Below are 17,570 nucleotides of genomic sequence, written 5' to 3'. Positions count from 1 at the left end.
TATTACTTTCAGAATAATCCTGTACTCAATCTATAACATTATAATTGTTGATATTTTTCTTTACACAAAGAAGATAAAAAGCAACAAGGTCCAAAAGACAAACTTACAAAAGAAAACACAAGGACCAAAAACAACAAAACAAAAAAACCCCACAATGTCAAATCACTACAACTGCCTGAAACACACGTAAAAGTAACTTTTACCATGTTGTTAGGCCTAGTCCTCTCTTAGATTCCTCATGTAAGTAACTGTAGTTTTTTGTTATTGCTCTACACATCATCTAAAAAAAAATGAAGAGTATGGCTCAGGACCATAAGCAAAACACACACACACAACAAGCAACTACAAAAGTTGTCCAACTGAATCAAAAATTAGGAGAAAAGTAGAAAAGACAATTCAAAAGAGCATATGACTCCTCATTACCACTTATGGGTTGAACTGTATCCTTCCCAAAATTCATATGTTGAAATCCTAATCACAGAACCTCAGAGTGTGACTGTATTTGGAGATGGGTCCTTTAAAGAGGTTATACATTTAAAAATGAGGCCACTAGGGTGGGACCTAATCAATCTGCCTGGTGTCCTTTTAAGAAGATGAAATTCTGGACACAAAAAGAGACACCAGGAATACAGATGCATGGCAAAGAGGACACATGAGAAGGTAGCTATCTACAAGCCATGGAGAGAGGCCTCAGAAGGAACCAAACCTGCTAACATCTTGATCTTGGACCTCCAAAACTGTGAGAAAATAAATTAATTTTGTTTAAGCCACCCAGTCTGTGCTATGTTGTTATGGCAGCCCTAGAAAACCACCATAACACTCAATTTGGTTTTTATAATGCATGAGATCTCATTCCTCACCTGGATTATGGAAATAGCATCTTCAATGGTCTTCCAATTGTTGCCTTGCCTGTTCACAGTCTACTTTCAAAACATCATCCAAGTGATCTTTGCTCTTGTCAACTCTCTGCTTAAAATCTTCCCTTCTTACTCAGAGTAAACGTGAAAGTGCTTTTAACAGCCTATGTAGCTTTATATAATGATGTGCCTATTGCCCCTGCTATTCACCACCCTACCCCACCCCACCCCATCCCCTACCACAACCTCATAACTTCTCGACCTCACCACCTAGCACTCCTTGTTCACCGTACTTAGCTACACTGGACCCTTCTTAACATTCTTCGAATACACTAGCAATTTTTTCTAAGTGCTCTGCCTCACATTATCCTTATGGTGCTCCCTCATTTCCTTCAATCTCTACTCAAATGTCACCTTATTAATGAAGCCCCCCCTACCATCCCTCGCCATCCTTTCTCTGTATTTCATGTGTCCCCATAGCACTTATCTAACATGATAACATATGTTATCCACTAGAACATATTCCTCCACTAGAATATAAGTTCCATGAAGGTAAACATTTTCTTTGTTTTGTGGAATGACATATCTTCAGCAGCCAGAAGAATGCCTGACATACAATGAGATTCAAAAACCAGTTGTTCATAATGAATTAGATGTCTGCAAGCTAATTTAAGTAATAATTATATTTTACTTTGGATATTAAAGTTAATCTGCTTTTATCTAACCTGTATATGTCATAGAGAAGATTTGGAATGAAAAATTATAGTATGTTAAAAACTAATTTTGAAAGCTACTTCTTACCACTGCCTAGGCAATGGATTGCCATTCTTATATCAATTTGCCAGAAGTCAGAAAGTGACAGGAATAACATGTGGTTCTATAGTAGGGATCAACAACCTTTTCTGGTGAAGGTCAAATAGTAAATATTTTAGGGTCTGCAAGGTAAACAGTCTCTTTAACAACATTCACTTCTACTGTTGCAGCACAAATATAACTATATATAATACAAAAATAAATGAGTGTGGCTGTGTCCAGTAAACCTTCATTTACAAAAACAAGGAATGGGTTGTATCTGGTGCATGGGACCACAGTTTGTCAACACCTGCTCTAAAGTGTATTATTTTTTTAAGAGTAAATGAAAACCAAATACTTTCAGTTACCATTTATACTTAGGAACATATAGTTTATATAGATTATTTAACAGAAAAACTGAATATACTGATATTTGATGTTATCATTTCAAATATTTAATTGATACTGTGAAACATTTACAAACACACTAAATAAAACTGGTATAATCATCACATTACCTGTGTTTACTCCTCCAGTTAAAATCCAGGCTCCGGTTGTAACTGCAGCTTTAATAAGACCCTTTCCAAGCAGCTGCTTGATTCGTGGGTGAAGTTCAAATTTCTGCATGCCCCCATGCACAGAGATAACAAGTTTGGGTAATTCCATTTGCCATTCTTTAAGCAGAAGTTGCAGAATGACTTCAGGTTTGGTGTCATATGATAGTCTCACATACTAAAAGAGATTTTTAAAGGATAAAATAACTGAATATGTCATAATGCAACATTATACATTAGAAAAATGTGATTTAGATCAGATTATTATAAAATAGATTTATTAGGTTACTTTTAATATACTTAACACCCCTAGGAATAAGCAATAATAAACGATTTTAAAGTTGGAAAGTCATTCTGTAAGAGCCACAGAAGCAGTGGTACTCTAATTTGTAACCTTTAAAATATAAATATGTTCTTCTTCCTATTTATATAAACTCAATTACCATTCATCCAATTTACATATTTATCCACAGTTATTTACTGACTTGTTTAACTATGAATATGCAGTAGTGGGAACTGCTAAAGGCTAGCTATGGTGATGAGAAAAGGAAAAAAGAAGAATGGGGTGCCTGGGTAGCTCAATCAGTTAAGGTCTGCCTTAGGCTCAGGTCATGATCCTGGAGTCCCAGGACTGAGCCCCAAGTTGATCTCCCTGTTCAGTGGGGAGTCTGCTTGTACCTCTCCCTCTGCCCCTTCCCGCTTATGTTTTTTCTCTCTCTCACTCGTTCTCTCTCCCAGATAAATAAATCAAGAAAGAAAGAAAGAAAGAAAGAAAGAAAGAAAGAAAGAAAGAAAAGAAAAGAAAAGAAAGAGGAATGAAAAAAATGGAAGCTTCTACAACTCTTGCTATTAGGAAAGACAAATATTATCTGTTTGAAGTTTTGTGAATGATCTGGTCTATTTATAATAGAATTCTGATTATAGAGTAAAATAACAAAGATTTTTTACTCAATATTTCAAGGTGTTCAGATGGATTTACAAGTTTAATTTTTTAAAAATTCTATAGAAAATAAGCTATGGGGCGCCTGGGTGGCACAGCGGTTAAGCGTCTGCCTTCGGCTCAGGGCGTGATCCAGGCGTTATGGGATCGAGACCCACATCAGGCTCCTCCGCTATGAACCTGCTTCTTCCTCTCCCACTCCCCCTGCTTGTGTTCCCTCTCTCACTGGCTGTCTCTATCTCTGTCAAATAAATAAATAAGGTCTTTAAAAAAAAAAAGAAAAGAAAATAAGCTAGCCCATCTGTGAAATAACTTCCTCTGGTTTACCAGATTAAAAATTTATCTTTATCTTAAGTGACATCACAAAACTTACGTGTTATGACTACTCTAATTAATTTTCTTTGTCTGATGTACCTAGATGATTTAGCTCACAAGAAATCTGAAATATTCATATATTAGAAGAAAAACATTTTTATAATCGTTTCTAACAAAGGTTCTTTGCAAAACAATATACTGTCCACTGCTTTACAACCAGAGATCAAATACCAATGAAAAATATTCTAGAATATCAGAACCCAAAACACCAGAATTCTACAAAACTGAGAAGACCCCAGAGTCCCTTAGGAATGTTTGTAGTGAGGCGCGCCTGGGTAGCTCAGTCAATTAAACATCTGCCTTAGGCTCACTTTGTGATCTCAGGATCCTGGGATCCAGCCCTGTGTCAGGCTCCCCGCTCACTGAGCGAGGAATCTGCTTCTTCCCCTGACCCCACTCCCCCACTAGTGCTCGCTCTCTTTCTCACTCCAATACATTAAATTTAAAAAAAGAATGTTTGTAATGAGATTTGTTCTATACTAAGTCTTCCTACATTAGTTTTGTCTAACTCATTATTATATTTGGCATAAAGTCATGTTTGGAAAACAGCTTAAAGTTAAAAAAAGATTATATAAGGAATAAATGAGGAGTTCCACTTCGGACAATGGTAGACTAGACTGTTTTGAACTAACTCTGCCCCTAGGAATAGAAAAACTAGAAAATAAATAACATGTATGAAGGCATCAGAGAGCTAAGACAATGAAAAACTGTGGGATCAGGATCCAAAAGAAAAGGAAAACTTGGAGCGATGTGCCCACCTTTACCACTGCTTTTCCCATCAAGGCAGGGAGGCAGGCAGGACAAAGAACAACGTAAAGGGTAAAATGTTGACAAATATAAATGAAAAATCATGTTTGGGGGGTTTAAAATTAGGCCAACAAAAGCGCATTAAGTCATGAAAGAATTAAATGCAGTTACAAGTATTCTAACAGTTCTTGCACTTCCAAAAAGTTGTGAAAGGACTAATTTATAATAAGTTTAAATGTGTTTTGTAGTGTTTATTATAAGATGAATCTACAGGAAAAACAATCTATAAAAAACATGCTGTTAAGGAAGGAAATAATAAAAAATACTTAATCCAAAGCAAACAAGAAAGAAAAGGGAACAAAGAAAAAGTAAGACAGTAAAATAAGCTTAAAAATTATGTGTTGCTGATAAAGAAACCTCTTAGGGGCGCCTGGGTGGCTCAGTAGGTTAAGCATCTGCATTTGGCTCAGGTCATGATCCCAGGACCCCTGAGACTGAGACCCATGTTGGGCTACCTGCTCAGCAGGGAGTCTGCTTCTGCTTCTCCCTCTCCCCCTCCCCTGCTCGTGCTCTCTCTCTCACTCTCCCACAAATAAATAAAATCTTACAAAAACAAAAAAGAAAATGACAAGATTAAAGACATTTCATAATGATAAAACGTTCAATTCACCAACCAACATGTAACACTTCTATATGTATATGCACCTATACAAAGAACTTTAAAATACATAAATGACTGAGACTAATTTTCTGATCTACTGGTATATAAATCTTCTGACAATAAATGTATTATATATTATTTAGATAACAAGATAAATGAAGTTAAAAAAAATCAAGTATGTGACATACCTTAGCTCTGTAGGAATGAGAACCCCCTTGAAAATTTATGACTCCATAAGCATCCGTTGGGCTCTGTTCTGTATGCTTTTCCACAGACCACTCTTCTAATGTCTGATTAAAATGGTCACCCAATTTCACATCTGAGTATTTCATGGCAAGACTTGCAGTAAAACAAGCATGTTGCTTGACCAAGCGACCACAAAAACACCTAAAGGAAAGAAATGAAATTTTAAAAAGACTTTTCAAAAAATTAGTCAATGAAAAACTGAATTAAAATGAAGCAATGAAAAGTATAAAAATTATTTAACTTTTTAATTTTATAATACCAATAAATTAATACTTGTAATATAGTATAAGTACATTTTTTTGACAATATATTCCTCTAAATTTAGTGTTGGGTTATCTACAAAATGTAGTATAGTCATATAACAGAATAGCATTCAGCATGAGAATATCTAATATTAGAATATTAAACACAGTATGACCTCAAAATTATCGTGCTTCACGAAAGAATCCAATGCCAAACAGTACATATTTTTATGATTTCGTGTATACAAAATTCAAGAAAATGCAAACTAATCTATACAGTCATGACAATGGTGGCTCAGGGTCAAGCACAGAAAGAGCAATTGTATTCTACCTAGGAGCACTACAGGACACTACTATGTAGGAAGCAGGTACCCAGTGGAGCCAGGCAGTCTCACTAATTTAATAAAAAAATCATAGGGGCGCCTGGGTTGGTTAAGTTGGTTGCGCAACTGACTCCTGATTTCGGGTCGGGTCATGATCTTGGGGTCCTGGCATTGATCCCCGGTGTCAGCTCCGTGCTCAGCAGGGAGTCTGCTTGTAGATTCTCTCCCTCACCCTGCTCATGTGAGTGCATGCTCTCTAAAATAAATAAATAATTTTTTTAAAAAAATCACATCACAGGTTGTAGAAGCCAAAGGAGCTAGAGTCTGTAGAGCAAAAAACAAAAAGAGGAAGGAGCTACATGAGAGAGTTCCCGATATATGCAGAAGGATATTCTTAAACATGAGTAAGAACAAACTACCCAAGGCAAACCTAAGAACTACTAGACACAGTTACTAGACCAAATAATTCCTGAAGTTCATAAAGGGCAGGGAACAGTTTGTGTTGCTACCAGCCAGAGTAAGAGATCTCAATACAAAAGACCTCTAAAAGGGTGCTCAGAATAGCAATGCCTAATCAGAAGGGCTAAATTAGACCTAGACCATGATGTGCCATGATGAACTGTAAAAGCAAGACTTGAAAGGATCAAATTAATCCAAAGTAACTTAATTGCATGCTAAAACAAGCCCAAAATTCCCTAAAAGAATGATAAAATCCAGCACCCTAAAACATAACCTCTCTCTCTCAAATAAATAAATATAATCTTATAAAAGAAATAGAATCCATCCAAAATGAAACACTGAGAAAAAGACTGGAGGAAAACAAAAGGAATAAACATTAGCAACCTGTGGAACAGTATCAAAGTAGCTCAACACACACACAATTCAAGTCCCAGAAATAAGGTAATGGGAATCAAAATTTGAAAACATAGGGCAGGGACACCAGGGTGGCTCAGTCAGTTAAGCATCTGCCTTCAGTTCAGGTCAAGCTCCCAGGGCCCTGGGATCAAGTTCCGTATCAGGTTCCTTGCTCAGTGGAGAGCCGGCTTCTCCTCTGCCTCTGCCTACCTCTCCCCCTACTTGTGGGGGCTCTCTCTCTCCAACAAGTAAATAAAATCTTTATAATTAAAAAAAAGGAAGAAAACAGGGCAAAAATCTGAAAACTATTTGAGCAATGGATCTGAACAGTTCAACAAGAACTGAGCAAAACAAGCTTAAAGAAATCACTCTAGGGCACTGCTAAAAGCCAATGATAGGGAAAATCTTCAAAGCAGCGTTATCACATTATGTGTAGAAGAATAAAGGTAAGAATGACAGTGGACACCTTGTAAAAAATCATGCAATCCAACAGTCACTGGCACATCATCTTAGTGTCTGTTTTTTTTTTTAAGTTTTATTTATTTAAGTAATCTCTATATCCAACATGGGGCTTGAACTCACAACCCCAAGATTAAGAGTTACAAGCTCTTCCAACTGAGCCAGTCAGGCACCCCAATATTTTGGTATAGCATCTTTAAAGTACTAAAGGGGGGGGGAACCCTATCAAATTAGAATCCTATAAGACTCAAACAAAACTACCAGCCAACCAAAGTGATTAAACAGACACTGAGCACTCAACAATAGAATAAAAACTCTTTTTGAGTGCACAGAAATATTTGCCAAGATTAAACATATTCTAGGCCATAAAATAAGTCTCAATAAACTAGCATAAGGATGGAAATCAAAGTATGTTCTCAGGCCACAGTGAACTAAACTAGAAACCAATAAAAGAAAATATGGGGGAGGAGGGGTTGGTTCCTGGGTGGTTCAGTTGGTTAAGCATCTGACTCTTGATTTCGGCTCAGGTCACGATCTCACCGGTCCTGAGATCAAGCCCCGCGTGGGGCTCTGAGCAGGGTGTGAAACTGACTTAAGATTCTCTCTTTCTCCCTCTGCCCCTCCTGCCCCCCCCAACACACGTGTGTGCACTCTCTCTCTCTAAAAGAAAGGAAAAGAAAAGAAAATACTGGGAAATTCTTCAAGCATTTGGAAATTAAATGACACATATTTTTATTAACTCATGGATCAAAGAAAGTCACATAAGAACTTAGAAAATATGTGGAACAAAATGAAAATAAAAATAAACATAATATAAAAACATATGGGATGCAACTACACAGTGTTTAGTATAAAAGCATATTCACATAAATACAATATAAAAATATATAGCATAAAAATCTGTAGTATATAGTTTAAATTAGAAAAGAAGATCTGCTACGTGAGGCAGGTGAAGATGGCGGCGGCCCAGGCATGGGTCCTGGGAGTCCAATGCCTAAAAAGGGCAGCCCGAACCATGGTGCCCTTGGGTACAGTGACAGCTTAGCACATTACCAAGGACACGTTCCTGGAGTCCTATCCCAAGAGCCCAGAAGAATGGGCCACCACCGCCAAGAAATATAGCATGTGGGTAGAAGACTAACAACTGTACCGGGATGATGGCACGTGGTACGACGACTACCTGAAGCTCTCTACTGCTCAGGGCAGAGAGGGATCCATGGTATAACTGGGACCACCCAGACCTGAGGTTGAACTGGGGGTACCAATGCCCTGGGACCTTGACATGTATATCAGGAACTGTGTGGATACATCCCCCATGCCCGTTTCCGAGAATCTCATGTGTAAGTACCTCTTTGGCTTTGTGGCCTTCATGCTGTTCAAGTTTTTGGTTGGGAAGACTTACCCAACCTACCAATCTGTGGGGCTAAAGCAGAATCCTTATAATAATCTGTACCTGGAACAAGGCAGAGATCCCACCGAAGAGCCTGAACCAGTGGTTCATTATGAGATCTGAGGTGGATTCACCAGCTTTGTGCCCCTTAAGTGACTCCCTCATTTCTACAGATTTAACCTTAATGAAATCCCTAATAAAACTTAGTGCCGTCGGGGCGCCTGGGTGGCACAGCGGTTAAGCGTCTGCCTTCACGCTCAGGGCGTGATCCCAGCATTCTGGGATGGAGCCCCACATCAGGCTCCTCTGCTGTGAGCCTGCTTTCCTCTCCCACTACCCCTGCTTGTGTTCCCTCTCTTGCTGGCTGTCTCTATCTCTATCGAATAAATAAATAAAATCTTAAAAAAAAAAAAAGAAACACATATCTTTAAAAAAAAAACAAAAAACAAAAAACAAAAAACAAAAAACAAAAAACTTAGTGCCGTCATGGAAAAAACAACAAAATTTACAAGCAACAGTAATCTTAACTTCCACCTTAAAAACTTTTTAAAAAGGCCAAATTAAACCTGAAGTGAGCAGATGGAAAGAAATAATAAAAAGCACACAATAAAACATAAAAAGAAAAGAAAAACAATGTAGAAAAATCAATGAAACTAAAAGCTTGGTCACTGAAAAGACCAACAAAATTCAATATCTATTCACTATAAACATTTTCGGCAAACTAGGAAAAGAGGGAACTTCCTCAACACAGATATCATCATACTTACTTACTGTTGGCTACGAGCACTACTCACTACATTCTGAGTCATGTGAGTCTTTCTAGCTTATCACCAAACCTAGGGGTCATCTTGGGGACACTTGACAAAAGCAGACAAAATATATGAGATAACTGTTTTTAAGCACTGAACAAAAAGAATTATGGGACTTCCATCCTTGAAATGAAGGAAAATATATGAAGTGAAGCCCATAACTGTACCAACTACACTGGGGTAATTTCTTAACCATTCTGCATTGAGATAATGTTCCGGTAGAAAATGGCAGTGTCAATGAGCTGAGCAAGGAGGCAGCAAACAGAATTCCAGACTGCTGAAACAGCTGAAATTTGTAGCAGAGTACCAGAGGAGAGCTATAGAGAGAGGGAAACAAGACACCTGTGTGAGGATTCACCAGGGTTCTTGGCCACACACTGAGCCGTATCTGTGTCAGTCAAGACTTTGACACCTACCAGAAATCAGCTGCTGCGAGTCTGAGACCTGAATCATAAAGGGCTGGGAGACACTGCAGTCTTAGTTCAGAGTGAAAAGACATCACTAGGTATCCTGGGCATTCAGTGGAGACCCTAAAAAGGTTATACCTTAGGAGTACAGTCCACATTCTAAGACTAAATTCAAAATAAAAATAGAGCTACCCTAACAAAGAATGAAATCAAGCCCTATGGAACAAAAGAATCTGTCAATAATTTCGTCACCTGTCAGAACAAAATTTAAACCCTTTAAAAGAAGGTGAAATAGTCCAGAACTCCTAAAGTGGATCATGCAAACTCGCAACATTCAATAAAAAATTACTAGACATATGAAAAAGCAAAAAAAGTGACTCATAATCAAGAAAAATAGATAAATTTAATAATAGAAACAGACCCTAAATGACACAGATGTTGGAATTAGTAAACAAAAATTTTAATGCAGATATAAGTATGTTCAAGGACTTATAGAAATAGATGGTGATAACAATGATACAGATAAGGCATCTTAGCAGTGACCTGGAAACTATAATAAAGGATCAAATGAAAATTTTAGAACTAAATAATACAATGCATGAAAAGTTCACTGGATGGGCAAAACAGCATACTGGCAATTGCAAAAATAAGGATTAATGGGGAAAAAATAAAATGTATTACAAAGCTACAGTAATCAAAGAAAAAAATAAAGATTAGTAAACCTTAAGAAATATCAATACAAATGTTCTACTTTAATCAATGGAATAAAATTTTAATTAAAAAAAAAAAACAGGGCTGGGGCGCCTAGGTGGTAGCACAAACAGTAAGCATCCAGCTCTTGGTTTCAGCTCAGGTCATGATCCCAAGGTCCTAGGATCCAGACCCGTGTTGGGCTCCCTGCTCAGCAGTGAGTCTGCTTGTCCTTCTCCCTCTGCTCCCCCTACCCCCTATTCGAGGTTGTCCAGTCAGTCTCTCTCTCTCTGTGTCTCTCAAATAAATAACATCTTTTAAAAAATCATGCAATCTAACAAATGTATAACCGGAGTTTCAGAGGGAAGAAAGAGAGAGAATGGGGCAGAAAAATATTTTAAGAAACAATGTCTAAAACTTCCCAATTTGGTGAAAAATATGAACTTGCAGATATTTATGCACAGTATATACAAAGAGAACCATTCTTATGCACATTGTACACCTGCTGCTGAAAACCAAGGATAGAGGAAGAAAGTCTTTGAAGCAGTCTGAGGGAAAAAAGATCATTACACACAGAACAACTACACTAGTGACAACTGACTTCTCAAAAAACAAGAGCCAGAAGACAATATAATGGAATCTTCAAAGTGCCGGAATGAGAAAACTATCAACTCAGAATTCTGTATCTAGGGAAAATATCCTTCAAAAATGAGAGTAAAATAAACATGAAAAATGAAAACATATTTTCAGATAAACCAATCTGAGAAAATTCATCTCTATCGTATCTGCAGTATACCAAACACTAAAGGAAGATCTTCAGTTTGAATGGAAAAATACCACCTGGAACTCTGCATCTAAAGGAAGGAATGAATAGGACTGGAAATGGTAAAACAACTCAGTATATCTAAAACGAACCCATTCTGTGCACTTTTCTTCCTAGCCTACCTACCAGAGACCTTCTAGTCTTACTCTTATATCCCCCTTCATTAGATCTTAATCAACAACATCACCATATACTTAGTTACCTAGGCAAGAAGCTTAGGATTCACCAAATCCTACTGAACTTATTAATCCCTTCAAATATATCTACTTCTCTTCACCATCACAGCCACTATCTTAATTCAGGCTCTCATTTTTTCCAGAATTATTCCAAAACTTTCCAAGCTATTTTTTTCTCCCAATCTAATCTCCTCAAAATGCCAACTGCTTTTACCAAAGAAGAAAAACTAAGCATTTTACCCCCTACATATCCTTTTAACATGAAATCAAAACTATGTGACATAGTACACAAACAGCTTAAATGATCTAGTCCCTACTTATTTCTCCAGATCAAATCTCTCCCATATCGATATTACATTTTACATTCTGCAGTTTCCTGACAGAACCATAATCTCTTTAACTGTTAGGCCTTCCCACATCCTGTTTCTCTGCCTAAATCCCTTTTGCTCAATCTTTACCTAATTCACATTCAACTGTAGAAATCTGGTCAAGTAGCTTCACTGGATTTTCTAGTAGCCTCGCCCAATCCTTCACCTCCCAACTCTGAGTAAACTAACCCTCAAACGTAATAACCTGTGAGCTATGCTTCTAACAGATTAGTTTTATTTTTCAAAATTTGTGCAATAGAGTTTTATTATTAAACTTACCTGACAAGTTGCTGACAAATTTGACATCCTGGAAGGCATCTATAAAACAAGGTAAATTTATTACTTAACATTAAAAAAAAATTTTAATTTAAACCACATAAAATTCATAAAATAGTACAAAACAAAGGAAAACAATATGCTTAGTCTAATTGTTCAGTAGATATTATAGGTCATTTATACCTTGATTTATACACTCAAATAACTATTTTTTTAACTCACATAGTTTCCACATTTTTTATTGAAGTTGACATACAATGTTACATTAGTTTCAGGTACACAATATAGTGTGTAATAATTTTATACATTACTCATTATTCACCAAGATAAGAGTAGTCACCACCTGCCACCATATATTACTATAGTATTATTAACTATATTCCTGAATATAGTATTACTAACTATATTCCTGAATAACTATATTCGTTGAGTGTCTGCCTTCGGCTCGGGTCATAATCCCAGGGTTCTGGGATCAAGCCCCGCATCGGGCTCCCTGCTCGGCGGGAAACCTGCTTCTTCCTCTCCCACTCCCTGTGCTGGTGTTCCCTCTCTCACTGTGTCTCTCTCTGTCCAATGGATAAATAAAATCTTAAAAAAAAAAAACAAAAAACTATACTCCTTATGCTGTACTTTTATCTCCAGTAACATTTATAACTGGAAGTTTGTACCTCTTACTTCCCCCCCTTCATCTATTTTACCCATTCCCTCATCCACCTAATATTTAAAATAGTTTCCATTTTTTTAAGTACAACTAGTTGTGACAAAATCCAGAAACCAAAGAGAAAAGTGACAGATTTAACTACACAAAAATACAACATTTCTACATGGTAAAAAATATGCCACTCATAAAGTCTAAAAACAAACAGGAAAAAATAATTGCAGTCAACAGTTTAGTTTCCCTAATATACATAGTTTCATCAAAACTACATAAAAAAGGAAAACATACAGATAGTTCACAAGTAAAAACACACATATGAAAAGGCATTTTATCAGAAAAAAACTTTTTAATCCTTTAAGACAGTATCTTGAGGAGAATAGAGATATGTAGTCTTATATGCTGGTGGGAGTATAAACTGATATAATCTCAATGGAAGGCAACTTGGTAATACTCATCCCAATGAAAAAAGGTAGACTCCCTCTCAAACTCCAATTCCAATACTAAAACTATAGGCAAAAAAATACTTGTAGCGCATGTATAAAGCAATTAATGTACAAAGTTATTCATTCACTACAGCATTTTTTTTTCCTAATAACAAAAAGAAAAACAGAAAAGCTAAAATGTTCATCAGTAAGGAACTACTAAGGGGGGCCTGGGTGGCTCAGTCGGTTAAGTGTCTATCTTTGGCTCCGGTCATGGTACCAGGGCCCGCCCTGGGATCAAGCCCCAAGCCACAAGCCCCAAGCCCTGTGTCAGACTACCTGCTCAGTGGGGAGCCTGCTTCTCCCTCTGCTGCTCCCCCTGTTTGTGCTCTGTCTCCCTCTCTTTCAAATAATTTTTTTTAAAAAATAAGGAAATACTAAAACAAATTATGATCCAGATATATAATTAAAAAGGATGCAACAACTAAAACCGTAGTTATTGCCAAGATAATAAACACTATGGGTTAAACAGTATGTACTTAAAAGAAGAGAGAGAGGAGTAAATACACATCTGCTAGGACATGCAAAGACTGTATCTAGCTATTTCTGGAAGGTATTCCAAGGAATAGGTAACACTGGTTTTCTTTAGGAAGGGGGATTTATAGTTAAGGCACAGTGGCAGAAAGGAGACTTTCACTTATAAATTATGATATCTTGTAAATCCATGTATTAACCTATTCATAAAAAACTAATTTTCAAGTTCAACTAGCATAAGGGCACCTGGCTGGCTCAGTTGGAAGAGCGTGCAACAGTTGATCTCAGCATTGTGAGTTCAAACCCCATGCTGGATGTAAAGATTACTTAAAAATAATATCTTACAGAAAAATTTTTTAACTAGCATAGAAAGAAATGACGAGCTATCAGTGTTTGAAAATTATGTCTCGTGGATGGCTATAGCCAAAGATACTTAGTAACAGAATGAGATTTCTTTAACGCCTAAAGTTAAATTTCTACTGCAAAATGAAATTAACAAAAGTAAAGGAAATAATTCAATAACACAATCTATTTTTTTAATAAAGCAAAACCAAAATTTTCTCCCAATGAAAGAACAGTGTCTTACTTTAGAACTGGCACACTGAACTAAGGAGATCTAAATTCTAATCCCACCTTTATGAATTATTAGCCATGTGACCTGGGAAATGTTGCTTCAGCTCTCTGGTTAAGAAATGTAATGTTATTGGGACCAAGCCCCATTTCGGACTCTGCACTCAGCGGGGAGCCTCCTTGAGGATTCTCTCCCCTCTACCTCTCACTCCATGTGTGGGCACTCTCTAATAAATAAATCAATCTTTTTTTTTAAGATTTTATTTATTTGAGAGAGAGAGAAAGAGCGAGAACACATGCAAAAAAAGAGGGAGCAGCAGAGGCAGACAGAGAAGCAGGCTCTCTACTGAGTAGGGAGTCCAATGCAGGGTTCAATCCCAGGACGCTGGGATCTTGACCTGAGCCGAAGGCAGATGTTTAACCGACTGAGCCACCCACATACCCCAATAAATAAATCTTAAAAAAAAAAAAAAAAGTAATGTTACATTGTAACAAAACATCTTTAATGATTAATAAGAAATTCAAAAATTCACAGAATAATGACTGGAAGAGATATTAAGGTTTATCTGTTTTAATTATCTAAATGACATTTACCAAATTTACCAAAAAATGAAGGAATGTTAAAAAACATAAAAAATATTTTCTCAATAATCAAGTAAATGCAAATTTAAGACATATACTATTTCCTACTTATCACTTTTCCTTGCAGATGAAGAAAAATGTTACTCTAGTCAATATTCAGTATAGCAGGCATTCTTGCCACTACTGGTAATAACATATATTGCTTTAATTCTTTTGGAAAGCTTTTTGGCATTACATACACTAAGAGGGGAAAAATAACATTTTGTAAAAGAGCACATACAATATTTTACACACAGGCTGAATGTAACAACCTTTTAAAACAAAACCTATTGAGAAAATACTAAAATTAAATGCTCCAAAATGTTATTAATAATGACTGCCTTGGGGCACCTGGGTGGCTCGGTCAGGTCGGTTAAGGATCTGACTCTTGATTTCACCTCAGGTCACGATCTCAGGGTCAGGGCATAGAGCCCCGCGTTGGGCTCCGTGCTGGGTGGGGAGCCTGCTTAAGATTCTCACTCTTAATCATAGGAAACAAACAGAGGGTTGCTGGAGGAGTGGGGGTGGGGGATGTGGCAACTGGGTGATGGACATTAAGGAAGGCATGTGATATAATGAGTACTGGGTATTATATAAGACTGAGGAATCACTGAACTCTACCTCTGACATTAATAATACACTATATGTTAACTGAATTTAAATAAAAAAGAAAAAGAAAAAAATAAATAAAATAATCTTTAAAAAGAAATGAAGAACTGATACAAAATGGACAGGCCTTAAAAACACTGTACTGAGTAAAAGAAACCAGACACAAAAGGCCACATATTTATGAGTCCATGTATATGAAATGTCCAGAACAGGCAAATCCATAAAGACAGAAAGTAGATTTGTGGTTGTCAGGGACTGGGGGGAGAGAAGAATGAGAATGACTGCTAACAGGTACTGAGTTCCCTTTAGGAATGATAAAAATGTTCTGGAATTAGATAGTGGTGATGTTTGCACAACCTCTTGAATATACTAAAAACCAACAAAATGTACATTTCAAATGGTCAATTTTATGCTATATGAATTATATCTCCATTTTTAAAAAGAAAAAAGATTCTCTCCCTCTGCCCCTCCCCTTTCTCACTCCCCCTTCTAAAATAAATATATCAGTTTATAAAAAATTACTAATTTTGCTATTTTTTGTATAGTTGACATAATGTTATATTTGTTCCAGATGTACAACATAGTGATCAACAATGCTGTATATCCTGAAATGCATACCACAATAAGTAGTGTTACCATTTGTCACCATACAACATTATTACAATATTATTGACTATATTCCCTCTGCTATACTTTTCATCTCTGTGACTTACTCATTTTATTCACCTACTTCATACATCTCCCTAGCCCCTCCCTCATACCTACACCCGTCTTTTCTGGCAACTACCACTTTGTTCTCTGTATCTATGAGTCTGTTTTTGCTTGTTTGTTCTGTTTTTTAGAGTCCACATATGAGTAAAATGATATGGTACTTGTCTTTCTCTGACTTACTTTGCTTTGCATAATAACCTCTAGGTCCATCCATGTTGTTGCAAATACCAAGATTTCATTCTTTTTTATGACTAATATTCTATTGTGTGTGTGTGTATGTATGTATGTATGTACACACACACACACACGCTGTACTTTATCTATTGCTGAACACTTAACATTGCTTACATATCTTGGCTATTGTAAATAATCCTGCAATAAATATAGGAATGCATATATCATGGTGTCTGGGTGGTGCAGTCAGTTAAGCATCTGACTCTTGGTTTCAGCTCAGGTCGTGATCTCAGGGGTGTTGAGATCGAACCCCAGGGCTCCATGCTCAGCACGAAGTCCGCTTGAGACTCTCTCTCCCTCCCTTTGCCCCCCCCCCGCTCTCTCTCTCTCTAAAATAAATAAATCTTAAAAAAAAAAAAAAAAAGGAATGCATGTATCTTTTCCAATTAGTGTTTTTGAATTCTTTGGGTAGATACTCAATACTGAATTCCTGGATCATATGGTATTTCTATTTTTTAATTTTTTTGCGGAAACACCATACTGTTTTCCAGGGTCACTGCACCAACTTACATTCCCACTAATAGTGCAGGAGGGTTCCCTTTTCTCCACACCATTGCCACCACTTGTTATTTCTTGTCTTTTTGACGTTAGCCGTTCTGACTGGTATGAGATGATGATACTTCACTGAAGTTCTGCTTTGCATTTCCCTGATGATTAGTGAGGTTGAGCATCTTTACTTGTATCTGTTGGCCATCTGTAGGTCTTCTCTGCAAAAAAGCCTATTTGGGTCTTCTGCCCAGTTTTTCTGGGTGGTGAGCTATATAAATCCTTCATACATTTTGGATATTAATCTCTTACCAGATATACCATTTGCAAATATCTTCTCAACTCAGTAAGTTGCCCTTTTGTTTTATTAATAGTTTCCTTTGTCGTGGAAAAGCTTTTTATTTTGGTATAATCCTAATAGTTTATTTTTGCTTTTGTTTCCCTTGCCTGAGGAGGCATATCCATAAAAATGTTGCTAAGGCCAATGTCCAAGAGATTGCTGTCTGTTTTTTTCTAGAAGTTTAATGATTTCAGGTCTCACACCTAAGTCTTTAATCCATTTTGAGGTGTTGGGCTTTTTGTGGGGTTTTTTTGCGTGTATTTTTGTATATGGTGTAAGAAAGCAGTCCAATTTCATTCTTTTCCATGTAGCTGTCCATTTTTCCCAACAACAGTCTTTTCCCCCACTGCATATTCTTGCTATCTCTGTCACATATTAATTGACCATGTAAGTCT

At 36.8% G+C, this 17,570-nt stretch overlaps 1 protein-coding gene and 1 pseudogene across 4 annotated transcripts in view; one reads left to right on the top strand and one right to left on the bottom strand.

Moving 5' to 3' along the window:
- The window catches only part of TRPM7 (transient receptor potential cation channel subfamily M member 7), a 116,526-nt gene that overhangs the window by 73,491 nt on the left and 25,465 nt on the right, over positions 1-17,570 (bottom strand). For all 4 annotated transcript variants that reach the window (XM_034660988.1, XM_011226462.3, XM_034660987.1 and 1 more), the window contains exons 3-5: positions 11,994-12,032; positions 5,115-5,313; positions 2,168-2,381 (exon numbers count right to left, since the gene is read on the bottom strand). In XM_034660988.1, the coding sequence (XP_034516879.1) occupies positions 2,168-2,381; positions 5,115-5,313; positions 11,994-12,032 (452 nt within the window). The remainder of the gene's footprint in view (positions 1-2,167; positions 2,382-5,114; positions 5,314-11,993; positions 12,033-17,570) is intronic.
- On the top strand, positions 8,007-8,564 carry LOC100484865 (annotated as a pseudogene).

This window comes from Ailuropoda melanoleuca, chromosome 5, assembly GCF_002007445.2.
Source record: "Ailuropoda melanoleuca isolate Jingjing chromosome 5, ASM200744v2, whole genome shotgun sequence".
NCBI classification, from domain to species: domain Eukaryota; kingdom Metazoa; phylum Chordata; class Mammalia; order Carnivora; family Ursidae; genus Ailuropoda; species Ailuropoda melanoleuca.
Note: the sequence above shows the minus strand (reverse complement) of the source record. Positions and strands in the feature narration are given on the sequence as shown.